This window comes from Sceloporus occidentalis, unplaced genomic scaffold (genome assembly GCF_023333645.1).
Source record: "Sceloporus occidentalis isolate IW3139 unplaced genomic scaffold, rSceOcc1.0.p SCAF_5, whole genome shotgun sequence".
NCBI classification, from domain to species: Eukaryota; Metazoa; Chordata; class Lepidosauria; order Squamata; family Phrynosomatidae; genus Sceloporus; species Sceloporus occidentalis.
Genome location: NW_028316985.1, coordinates 4325433 through 4337876, shown reverse-complemented (window position 1 = coordinate 4337876; position 12444 = coordinate 4325433). Strand labels below are relative to the sequence as shown.

Sequence of the window (12444 nt, the reverse complement as noted above, 5' to 3'; positions counted from 1 at the left end):
ATTACCAATGAAATGTCTTTATATAGGAAGACTCTGACAAGCAGAACATATAAAGTCAGCCATCCTTATCCACAAATTCTACATCCATGGATGATGATGATGATGATGATGATGATGATGATGATGATGATGATGATGATCTTATATCCTGCCTTTCTCCCAATATTGGGACTCAAGGTGGTGAACAAGTATAAAACAATACAATTTAAAAACAAGACAAAATATTAACATACATAAATATAAAATGTAAAAGCAATTAAACAATTTTAATGATTAAAACAGTTATAAAATATTAAAACACAAATCATTAAAAATTTGTTTAGCCCAGCATTAAAAATCCAGTCCATCTCAGCGTAATAGGCCTGACTGCACTGGATTCAACTATCAATGGCTTGAAAATATCTATTTTAAAAGATTTCACACACACAAAAACCACCCTTGATTTTGCCATTTTACATAAAGGACACATTTTATGTAACTGTGGTGTAGTGGTCTGAGCGTTGGACTAGGACTCTGAAGACCAGTTTTCAAATCCCAGCTTGGCCATGAAAGCCCATTGGACCTTGGGCAAGTCACACTCTCTCAGCCTCAGAGGGTGGCAATGGCAACTTCCCTCTGAAGAAACTTGCCAAGAAAACTCCAGGATAAGATTCCCATATGTTGGAAACAACTTGAAGGCACGCAACAATAACAACAAAAATTTTACCACAGTGTTCCTTCCATGGATTTTGGTATCCACGGGGGATCCTGGAACCAAACCCTTTTGGATCCCAAGGGCCCACTGTATTTAGAAGTGCCCAACATGTGTTCAGCATAGCTTTCTCATAAGTAAGTGTAGAGGCACTCTTAGAGAAAAATAACTGGGGCCAAGATAGTGAGTACCAGTTCATTTTGGCACACAATGGCGGGATACAGACAGGCAAAAAGGGGTGTATTCATGACGTCATGAAGGTAGAGCCTTCAGACGGGCCTTACCTGAATGCTGCCATGAACACGCCCCCCGCACGCCCCAAGCGGGAAGAGGCGGCATTAAAAAGGTGCTGCTTTTCTCCGCTTCTTTTCCGTTTGATGCGCAGCTGCGCAGCTCCGTCTGTAAGCTGCTGCACCGGTACGCCAGAATTGCTACGCCGCTAATTTAAGTTGCCCATTTAAAAGCTCCGTGTCTGCTGCGTCGCATAATGAGTCGGGGTCCTGGAACATGCGCTGTTTGCAGTCAGGCTTTAATTGCAGCGTCAGCTGCCATGCAGGTGTGGAAGCTGCAGCACAGCTGCAGCGCATTTTAAGACTCGTAACCCTAACCCTAACCCTAACCCTAGAGCAACATGTACGCATGCGCTGCTTGGAAAGTTTGGACTTTAAAGTGAGCCCCTACACACATTCCTGTGCCATTTTCACCTAACAATAAAAACCCCTAAAACTGTAAATATTTACATATGTACAAGGGAGGTGATGGGGGATGGCAGGGGGACAGCGGTGGCAGCGGCGACAGCTGTGGCTGTGCATTGCAGATTCAGCAGGAGCGCGGGGACCAAAGGAGAGGAGGCATCTATGATGCTGGTGACACTGGCAAAGTGCAAGCGGGCAAGGATGCCAACACCAGCTGCTGGCAGGAGACCACCATTGTTCTTGGGCAGAGCGGGGAAAAAAGTTTTAAAGGGGCTTGGGCACTTTAAATGTGCCCATAGGCTTTCTGCCGCCGCTGCTTAGCGCTGCAGCTGCGCAGCTGCGCATCCGCCAGCCGGCAAAGGAAAAAAAAAGCCCCGTTTTTGGCCACCCGTGAGGAAGCTGCCTCTCTCTTTGCAGCGTCCTCCGAGGCGGCGGTTTGGAAACTGTGGGTCAGAAACGGCCCCAGGTGAGGCGTCTTCACTGCCCCCCGTGTGGAAGCCCCATCTCCTGAGCCACGCCCCCGGGGCGGGCGGTCTGGAGGCTCCGTATTCAGCAGAATACACCTCCAAGACGTCTTCCCCTGCCCATCTGTATCCCGCCAATGTTATTTTACTTTGCTATGTGGCTATCTGAAGTAATTGAGAGCTGTCCAGCATTGTCTGCCCTGACTGTGGGCTCACTCCCATTTACAGTATAGTCGGATTACCAGTTCAGCTCCGCTGTGTGTCAGTAATCAAAAGGTCCCCCGTTCCCATTATAAAGCAGATCTTTTCCTTATTGGCAATGAAATCGCTTTATTTTGGCATGATTGTTGTCCCCAATTGCGCTGCGCATGTGTCAATCATCACAGCAGCTCAGACTGTGGGGAGGAAGGAAGGATGGAGGAGGAGGAGGAAGAAAGGGAAGGGGACGAAGAAGAGGAAAAAGGGGGTGTAGGAAGAGGAGAAGGAAGGAGGGGAGGAAGGAGGGAAGAAGAGGAGGAGGAAGGGAAAGGCCCAGTGCTGGGAGGCTCTCTCTGTCTTTGTGTGGGTGTCCCGGTCCGATCCAGAGTTCGTTTTCCCCCTTTTCCTGGGGAGATTCAGTGCCTGGCAATATTGTGGGGAGGGGGTGAGAGTCCTTTGATCCCCTCCATCCTGGATCCTCCATCCTCTCCCTGCCCTTATAAGCCAATTGGAAGAAGCAGAGAGAGGCAGCCTGGTCTAGTGGTTTGAGCGCTGGACTCCCATTCTGGAGACGCAGACTTAGAATCCCTCCTCAGCCACAAAAACCCTCTGGGTTGACCTTGGGCAAGTCAAACTCTCTCAGCCTCGGAGGAAGGCAAGGGCAGATGTCCCTCTTTGAATAGATCTGGCCAAGAAAACCCCAGAATAGGGTCACCTTAGGGTGGCCCTTCTGTGTGTGTACGTGTCGGGTTTTTTCCCCTCTCTTTCCCCTTTTAAATCCTCATGGGAGCTTGGCTTGGGCTGCATCCGCACTGCAGAAATAATCTAGAGGAGGAAGAGGAAGAGGAGGGGGACACTATTTTTTGTTTTTAGTACATAAAAATGATCAATGAATTGATAGAATGGTTTAGCAACTTCTTGCCTTTGTAAGTAGTTGCTTGACCAATCTATCAATTTTTGATCACTTTTCTTTATTTTTTTAAAAAATAAAGGTTAGCACTGGAGGGGTGACATCTCTGGGGAGGGATGGCAAACACCCCTCTGCCATTCGTCCCCCCCCCCTCAGAAGGAATCAGTTCTGAGCTGCCGTTCCCACTTATTCATCTCGCTTCAGAATCGATTCTTTTCAAAAGAACCTCTTTCAAACTACCTTCAGGAAAACCCAGGTTTTTTGAGTTTGCTCCGCTTTATTTCAGCTGAAATTGATCAAATAAGGATTGGAATCAATTTCAAGTGGGAACGAAGGCCCTATAGCCCAATCTGCGATTCACTGTAAATGTAGTGGGAATGGGCCCTGTAAGTCATTGATCATAGAATCTTGGCCATCCTTTGTAATGCACATTGAGAGTTTTGTGGCACAATATGCAACATCTCTGCTTTATTTGTTTGGCCTTTTAATGTCATTTGATCAGTTTGCACCTCGCCTTCCTAGTAACAGAATGCAAGATGGTGATGCCAAAATCCTTGGCATCCATGCATTATTTGGAGGGCTTGTGTTCCCTTTCAGATCCTTGTGTCCTGCCAATGGATGAGGGTGCCTGCAAGCAGTACACAGTGCTCTGGTATTATCACCAGGAAGCCAACAACTGCCGGCCGTTCATCTTCGGAGGCTGCGGTGGGAATGCCAACCAGTTTCCATCCAAGCAGACATGTGAACTGTGGTGCAAGAGAGCAACAGGTGAGGTGTGCACCTTTGCTTCTTTTATGTTTGCATGCAAATCATTCCAAACATTTTGTCTTTGCTGCATGTGATTATGAACAGTTTTGCATGGTTTTCTTTAGAAATTCACCAACAGCCCTGCCACGTAAAGATAGTTAATCTAGACAGCGATAGAGGATTTCAACCAACAAATTACAAGTAATGCAGTTATAAAGTAGCAAATGAGAGTGAAACTTCCTTGTTCGTGAACTGAGGAAGCTTTCTAGGTAAAAGGACATTTTAAGACATTTTTAAAGGTTCCTGGAGAGGATTTTTTTCAAATTTATGCCATCTTCTTATCAATCTATTTTTTAAAGGAACTAAAAGTAACAAAAGCAAACAAATACTGTTTGTACTGCAACAAGTCACTTGTTTAACTTTGCAATGAGTGACAATGAAGACCTATTTTTTAAACCAGTGGTTCCCAAACATTGGTCCTACAGGTATTTTGGAGTTCAACTCCCAGCGAACTTGGTCAATGGTCAGAAATTCTGGCAGCCGAAGTTCAAAACATCTTGAGGACCAAAGTTTGGGAACCAGTGTTTTAGACAATTGCAACAAATAATGGTAATGAATTACTCCTTTTAGAAGTATTTTAACTTCTAAAGAACATAAAATTGACTTAAAGGAAAGGGGAGGATTGAGGAGGGCTGTTCCTCAAGGGAGAACATGATTTGACATGGGAAGGCAGCTGGTGGCTTCCATGTCAGTGGGGCCGCAAATCCACTCCAGGGTTTTATCCAGGTTTTAAAGAGACTATACAATGTGTGGAACCTATTTGGGGGGGATGAGTTCCCCATATTGAATAGTTTTTTAAAGTTCAGACTAAACCCCACTCCAGATCCACTGATCCAGTAAGATTCCCTCAGATATGGAAATGACTAGCCGACATTGGAGTGCAAGCAGCTAGAATTCATGAACTTTTTCCAGTTTTCTATTACCTGTAGATAAGGATCAGAGATCCCTGTCCTTCAAAGTTGTTATGCTTCCTTTGGTTACACAAAAAAAATTTGGTTTGGGGAGCCATGCTGTGTAGCCATGGCCTCACTGAGAACCTGTTGGGTGAATAGATGGAATGGGGTTCTTAGTCATCCCACCTCCATCTTCCACATCCCTTGAAAGCTGGCAGGCAGCAGTACAGAGGGATGTTCATGAGAAAATTGGATGAAACAGGCCATGCCATTCCTGAACCTCCTGCTCTTTGGATGAGTGCATATGCTGTCGTCTTCTTCCTTTCTGAAATGAAAGGCCTGGGCTTTCTTCACCTGGGTCAATCTGACACTTTATCTACATTCAGTCAATCATTTTATTTTATTTTATTTTTTGTACCAGATGTTAATAACACGGCAGTAGAGAATATGCAACGGGATCTTGTTGCTCCTTTGAGACTAACTGGGTAGAAGAAGTTGTAGCGTATGCTTTCGTAGACTTGGTCCACTAGATTGCATCAGTGGGTGGTGGACTCTGTCTTTGGAGATCATAGAATCATAGAGTTGGCAGAGACAATGAGGGCCACCCAGTCCAGTCCCATTCTGCCATGCAGGAACTCTCAATCAAAGCATCCCCGACAGATGGCCATCCGGCCTCTGTTTAAAGACCTCCAAGGAAGGAGACTCCATTACACTCCAAGGGAGTGTGTTCCACTGTCGAACAGCCCTTACTGTCAGGAAGTTCCTCCTAATGCTTAGGTGGAATCTCTTTCCCTGTAGCTTGCATCCATTGTTCCAGATCATATTCTCTGGAGCAGCAGAAAACAAGCTTGCTCCCTCCTCAATATGATATCCCTTCAAATATTTAAACAGGGCTTAACCGTCTTAGCCGTCTCTTCTCCAGGCTAAACATCCCCAGCTCCCTGAGTCGTTCCTCATAGGGCAAGGTTTCCAGACCTTTCACCATTTTAGTCGCCCTCCTTTGGACACGCTCCAGTTTCTCAATGTCCTTTTTGAATTGTGGTGCCCAGAACTGGACACAGTATTTCAGGTGAGGCTTGACCAAGACAGAATAGAGTGGCACTATTACTTCCCTTGATCTAGACACTATACTTCTATTGATGCAGCCTAAAATAGCATTGGCCTTTTTAGCTGCCGCATCGCACTGTTGACTCATGTTCAACCTGTGGTCTACTTGGACTCCCAGATCCCTTTCACACGTATAAGTCACCTTAAGCCATGTGTCCCTATCCCATATCTATGCATTTCAATTTTTTTTTGCCCTAAGTGCAGAACCTTACATTTCTCCCTGCTGAATTTCATTTTGTTAGCTTTGGCCCAGTTTTCTAATCTATTCAAGTCATTTTGAATTTTGATCCTGTCCTCTGACATATTAGCTACTCCTCCTATATACAGATCTTTATATAGAGGCTGAATGTACATCTTTCAGGAGTGTTTTGTTGTTGTTGCTGCTGCAGGGCAGTATGTTGTACCAAATGGCCCTTGTGGTTCCCTCCAACTTTAAGATATTATGAATCTACATTAGTTTTGGGTGAAAAAGAAAAACAAATCTTTCTCATCCCCAATCTTCAAGCTGCAGAAGGGACGTAAAACAGACACAGAATCATAAACTCATAAACATTATTTGTTTTCCCCTTTCTCTGTTCATGAAGATCAAGCTCAGGATGCTGACCAGATACAAGGAGAAAGAGAAAATGAAAAGAAGCAGAAGTCAGCCATCTCCAAGACTGTACATTCGGCAGACGGAATAGTTTAAGGAAATCTGGGTTTTGGCCACTTACCTGTTCTGTGAACAAAGGAGATAATATGTGTGGAAATAAATCCATTCAGAAAAAGGAAGTGATTGCATTCCTTTTTTTCTTATAACCTTCTATTATGGTCAGATTTTTTTTCCCTCTTTGGGCTTAGAAATTTCCAGTATCAAATTTGCTTTGCACCGTCTGTTGTTTTTATTTGGGATATGTTATTTTATTTAAGTTAATAGTGATGAACAAATTGGCTAAAGGGCAGATAGGTAGGTTTTGGTCTGTAACAGAAATATTTGGAGGGCCCAAAAATTCATAGAAATTGTTGGTGTATTATATTGTTGATGCCGTCAAGTCATTTCTGATTTATGGTGGCTCTAAGGTGAACCTATCCTAGGGTTTTCTTGTCAAGATTTGTTCACAGCTATGAAAGACCACCGGATGAGCCTGAGTAAGTAACACTGTCTCAGCCTCAGGGGAAGACAGTGACAAACCTTCTGTGAATCAGTCTAGCCAAGCATCAGGTTGCCGCAACTGGAGGGAGTTAACTTGAACCTTACAATAAAAACCAGTGGGGTGCAACAGGTAAAAGTGTTGGACTGGCACTTCAGGAGACAAGGATTCAAATCCCTGCTCAGCTATGGATAAGTCTCAGACACTCTGAGACTCAGAGGCCAGCAATGGCAAGACTCTTGTGAGTGAATTTTGGGAAAAATAAAAACACTAGGATAGGCTCACCATAAGTTGGACTTCACTTGAAGGCCCATAACAACAACAACGCAATTCCTTCAGTTGCTCCTTTGGTTGCAGTTGGACAATTGGTTAACCATTGCATCATGCAACATTGCACTTCAGCACAAGCACGAGATGACCAAATGTCATAACCACAAAGGAGGACAAGGCACCACAAAGTGTGAGACATTTAAAGAAAATGTAGAGTATTTATCACAAGACAATGTAACTCACTGGCTGGGAAAATTGGAAGACTGCAAGAGAAGAGGAAGACTACATTACATGTGGGTTGACTCAAGGAAGAAAAGAGTGGCTTCCCTGAGTCTGCAAAACCTGAGCAGGGCTGTAGATGATCTTGGCGCTCTCTCATTCATAGGACTGACATAAAGGTGACTTGAAGGCACATAACAACCACAAATGATAGGACAATTCATTGTATGTTCCCTGAGATCAGATGATTTAATGAACCCATGGCTGCCCTGACTGCAAGACCTGGTCAGGGCCCTAGATGACTGGAGCTCTTGGCGCTCCCTCATTCATAGGGTTGCTGTAAATCAAAAGCACATAACAACCACAAATTGTAGGAAAATTCCTTGTATGCTCCCTGAGATTAAATGATATAACGAACCCATGACTGCCCTGATTTTGCAAGACCTGAGCAGAGCTGTAGATGATTGGGGCCCTTGGAGCTCTTTCATTCATTGTTGTTGTTGTGTACCTTCAAGTCATTTCCAGCTTATGGCGACCCTAAGGTGAACCTATCACAGGGTTTCCTGGGGCTGAGAGGATGTGAATCACCCAAAGTCACCCCGTGTGTTTCCATGTCCGGGCAAGGAACCAAACTCCCATCTCCAGAATCCTAGTCCTATGCACTACACATAGAGTTGCCATAAATCAACACCAACATTTATGTAAATCCCATTGATTCAGTGACCTTACTCTCTTTGGGAGAGCCGATACAATTGAGGTTCTTCTTTCTGTTCTCCTGAAGTTCCCGCACCACTACTACCAGAGGTAACAGCAACAGAAACTGTGCTGGTAGTTTGGATGCCATTTTGTAGCCCCACAAAGCTCTGGGCCTCATGTACCTTCAAGGCATTGAAGGAGGAAAAGATGGCTGCTACACAAGTGTTCTAGTTAATATATCACTCAAGCAAGAGGTAGAATTCACCCGAGTCTCTTTTAAGAGGTACAATCTATTGAAATATCCATGGGATCAAAAACTTCTCCAAAGGTCCCCTGCCTCCTGCATTGTGATACATACCAGGAACATGCCCTCCTCTTGAAAAATATAGCCCTCTATGCTTCCCTCTATCAAGCAATCGAATCAACTTGAGAAACTCAATTACAGAGGACTGACATTTCCAACAAACATGATAATGGAGGAACCAGGAGAGACGTTCCGTAATATATTGGCTCAGCCAGAGCTGCTGAGATAGTAAATCAATAGGATAAACATTTTATATACAGATACCTTTCTCACAGATGGGGTTACCAGCCTCTCTGTATTGGGTGGAACTCATTGGACTGGCCTGCATTTAATAAATCACGCATGCCGTGTGATGGTCTAAGAAAGAACAGGTAAATAAACACCAGTATAGCTCCAGTTAAGGGGTGAAATCCAATGCGGTGATTGTGTGGTGTAAACCTATATTCGTATACAGTTGGACTTCCGTATTTACGGCTTCAACTTTTGCAGATTTGATTCATAGGTTCTCTCTAGGAATCTGTAGGTCCTGAAGAGCAACTCTCTGGACAACTTTCACCAGAATTTTTGCTGGAGGACCTTGAAATTCTTAGAGAGGACACATCTTTAGGCATTCGTGGGCCCTCTAACACAATTCTATGGTCAGTTTCCAACCATAGAGTTGCACTGGAGAACCTAGAGCTGCCTATAGATGAAACTCAGGTAAACTCAGGTATTCTCTCAGGTAAAGAAAAGTTTTTTCATTTGCAATTTTTCCACTTTCATGGGGGTCCTCTGTCCCTAACCTCAGCGAATGCGGAGGGTCCTCTGTAGTTATACCACATTGCTTTCCCTGAATACCAACCTTATGCAGCCAATGGTGCATCATCCATGTCCCTGAGTCCTGTCCCATTGAGCAATAGGAAATAATGCGCAATAGTTGCTTCTGCCATCCCAGTGATTCAAGTGGAACACTGAAGGCACTGATAAATATGCACAAAGGCATGGCTACAATCCTGGTGCATAGTCTCCACTAGAGTAGACCCACTGACTCAACAGTTGAGCTCAACATATAGTTAAATCCAATGGATTCAATGGCTCTCTATTTGGGGGCGAACAATATGACGCAAGCTCATGTGAAATAATTACACTTTTGGAATGCCACTCACACATCTATGAACTGAATGAGTTGACTGCACAATCGCCAAAAGAATGGGAAACTTCCACATGTGTATGACGCCAACAAGTCCGTGCAAGTAGACGGGGTTGAGCATCTGAGTAGTACCCTGGGGACAATGTTCTTGTGGGGCACACTGACTACCAAAAATGCCCCCCCAAAAGTAGGAAACTAACTTGGACAGTAAAAATGAAATGCACAGATATAGGATGGGATAGATCAATGGCAGTACATGCGAAATAAATCTAGGAGTCTTAGTAGACCACTGTCTGAACATGTGTCAGCTGTGTGATGCAGCAGCTAAGAAAGCCAATGCAGTTCTAGCTTGCATCAACAGGAATATATTGTCTAGACTGAGAGAAGTAATAGTACCACTCTACTCTGCTTTGGTAAGGCCTCACTTGGAATACTGTGCCCAATTCTGGGCACCACAATTCAAGAAGGATATTGAGAAGCTGTAGCATGTCCATAGGAGGGTGACCAAAATGGTAAAAGTTCTGGAAAACTTGACCTATGAGGAGATGTTTAGAGAGCTCAGTATGTTTAGCCTGGACAAGAGAAGGTTAAGAGATGACATGATGGCCATGTCTTAATATTTGAGGGGACACCATATTGAGGATGGAGCAAGCTTGTTTCCTGTTGCTCCAGAGACTAGGACCTGGAACAATGGATTCATAGACTCATAGAGCTGGACCCCAAGAGCCATCCGGTCCAACCCTTTCCCATGCAGGATACACTTGGAGATTGTGTAATGTAAACCTTTCCCCCAGTACACCTCAATGAATGATGTCACATGTTGAGGGAGCATTTTCCACAGGCATTAGTGGGGAGGTGAATGGTGTCCTCCATTTGGCATCCAGCACTGTTATGGCACCCAACACTGTCTGCGGCCCCAAAGGGGAAAGTAGTGAGTCCGTTTCCTTCCCCCTACCAATAGACCCAGGGTTCAACCCACAGTGTCACATTCCCAGTTGCTCATTCAGTGAGCTGGATCGCAACATCTATTTCCCCTGCATGAAGAACAGTGATGTGAGTCATTCTCCGCTCATTCTCCTTGCTCTTGTTTCATGCACCATGCGCAAGACACCCTAATCCTGAGCCGCCTTTGAATCAGCCATGAAGAAGTGAAAGAGTTGTTTTTGAGAGTGACTTGTGGTGAACTTCTTCGTATTCTTCTTCCCGAAAAACAACCATCCTCCCATTTGTGCAGCATGCCCCTGTCAGAGGCCTGGCTGTCATTATACTGACAGGATTGTTATCAAATTACTCCGTCAGGCTGTCCGTGAGATGTGTCAAGCAATTTATTTTCTCTTCTCGTTGGGACGAAGACTTTTTCTGCTGCTATGATGAGATGGCCAGCTAAGTCCAGACCCTCTTTCCTTCCTTCCTTCCTCCCTTCCATCCATCTTCCTTTTCCTCTGTGTTGATATTATTCCAATTTGTTGCAGTGCTGAAGCATCAGTTCTTAATACTGTTCACTTCATTACAGCCGTTGTGGCCTTTCATGCACATGTCAGTGGGATGATCAATCCGCTTCAGGCTTTACTTTTAAATTTAACAGAGCTATCCAGTGGAACAAACTCCCTCGGAGTGTAGTGGAGTCTCCCTCCTTGGAGGTCTTTAAGCAGAGGTTGGATGGCTGGATGCTTTGATTGAGATTTCCTGCATGGCAGAAGGGGGTTGGACCAGATGGCCCTTGCGGTCTCTTCCAACTCTATGGCAGGGTACAGACGACGGAAAAGGGCAGGGCAGCCTCATCAGCAGCCCCTGCAGCTCCAACCCAGCACTTTTCCAGACCACGGAGAAGCAGCAAAATATCACTTCCCCAATGCCTGAAAAAGGGCTGTCCTTGAGGCTCCATGCCCCAGGACACCCTGACAGCCCCAGCCAGAGGAGAAAGGGGCTGCTTGGCCCCTTCCTCCCTGGCGCCATTCCCACAGCCATTTGGTGGCTACAGGAACAAGGCGCACACCAGAAGGAACTCTGTTTCAGAGCTCCTTCTTGTGATGTTGTTAGGCCGCCACAAGTGGCCTGAGGTGGCGCGAACATGTCAGGCCTGCACCGCACCATTTGGATGCGGTGCGGCCATGACGTCATACTGGCGGTGCCCATGTACACAGGGCGCCACCATTGCGCTACAGCTGGCACATACTAGGGTTAGGGTGCGCACTCCCTAACCCTAATACCAGTGCTAGTACACCACTTTTTGGCGGTCTGTACCGCACCTATAATTCTATGATTCTATGACTCTACACGCAATTGCGCAAATAAAGTGATATCAGAAATGCATTGTCGTTGAAATCCTGAAAGTAAAAAGATGCGTGTTAATGCTTCTTTGTGACCACTTTAATGGTGGGTTTTGTGCAACATTGTATAAAATAGTTTCACGTAATTACACAATTTTTCCGGGATATTCACTGGATAAACTCCTGGTCTCCTTTGTGTGATAAACCCCATAATTCATGCAAAAAGATGATAATGCTCAGAGAAACAGTAAGAAAAGGGGAATTCCAACTAGCAAAGCACACGAAAACCTCAGTACAGAAGCCCCTGGAGCTGTCTTCTCCCTCTATAGCAGTGATAGAAGGATTTTTTAAAAATGTGTTGTCTTGTTGGGAAACTGATTTCAATGGATCTATTCAAAGGTCTGCATCCAATGCCATGGAAAAATGAGTTAGAAATATTTAACTCAAGGGGAAATGTTTAAATGGAAGAGAAAGAGGGGAAACAGCACCTTAAAAATATATGGGCAGCGATTTAAAAACAACAACAACCAGAACTCCCATTTAAAGTTGTTTTTGATGCCACATTCAGATTTCCCATTTATTGCAACTGCCCCTTCCTTCATGAAACACACCATAGTTAGAATTCCCAGAGGAATCACTTAAGTGACAATTCAGCAAACCT

The 12444-nt window shown here is 44.7% G+C and overlaps 1 protein-coding gene across 1 annotated transcript in view; it reads left to right on the top strand.

Moving 5' to 3' along the window:
* The window catches only part of LOC149311602 (uncharacterized), a 56136-nt gene extending 49644 nt beyond the window's left edge, over positions 1-6492 (top strand). The window contains exons 19-20 of the mRNA XM_089526592.1: positions 3556-3726; positions 6350-6492. Of these exons, the coding sequence (XP_089382718.1) occupies positions 3556-3726; positions 6350-6453 (275 nt within the window). The 3' untranslated portion in view covers positions 6454-6492. The remainder of the gene's footprint in view (positions 1-3555; positions 3727-6349) is intronic.
* Positions 6493-12444: the final 5952 nt, after the last annotated feature.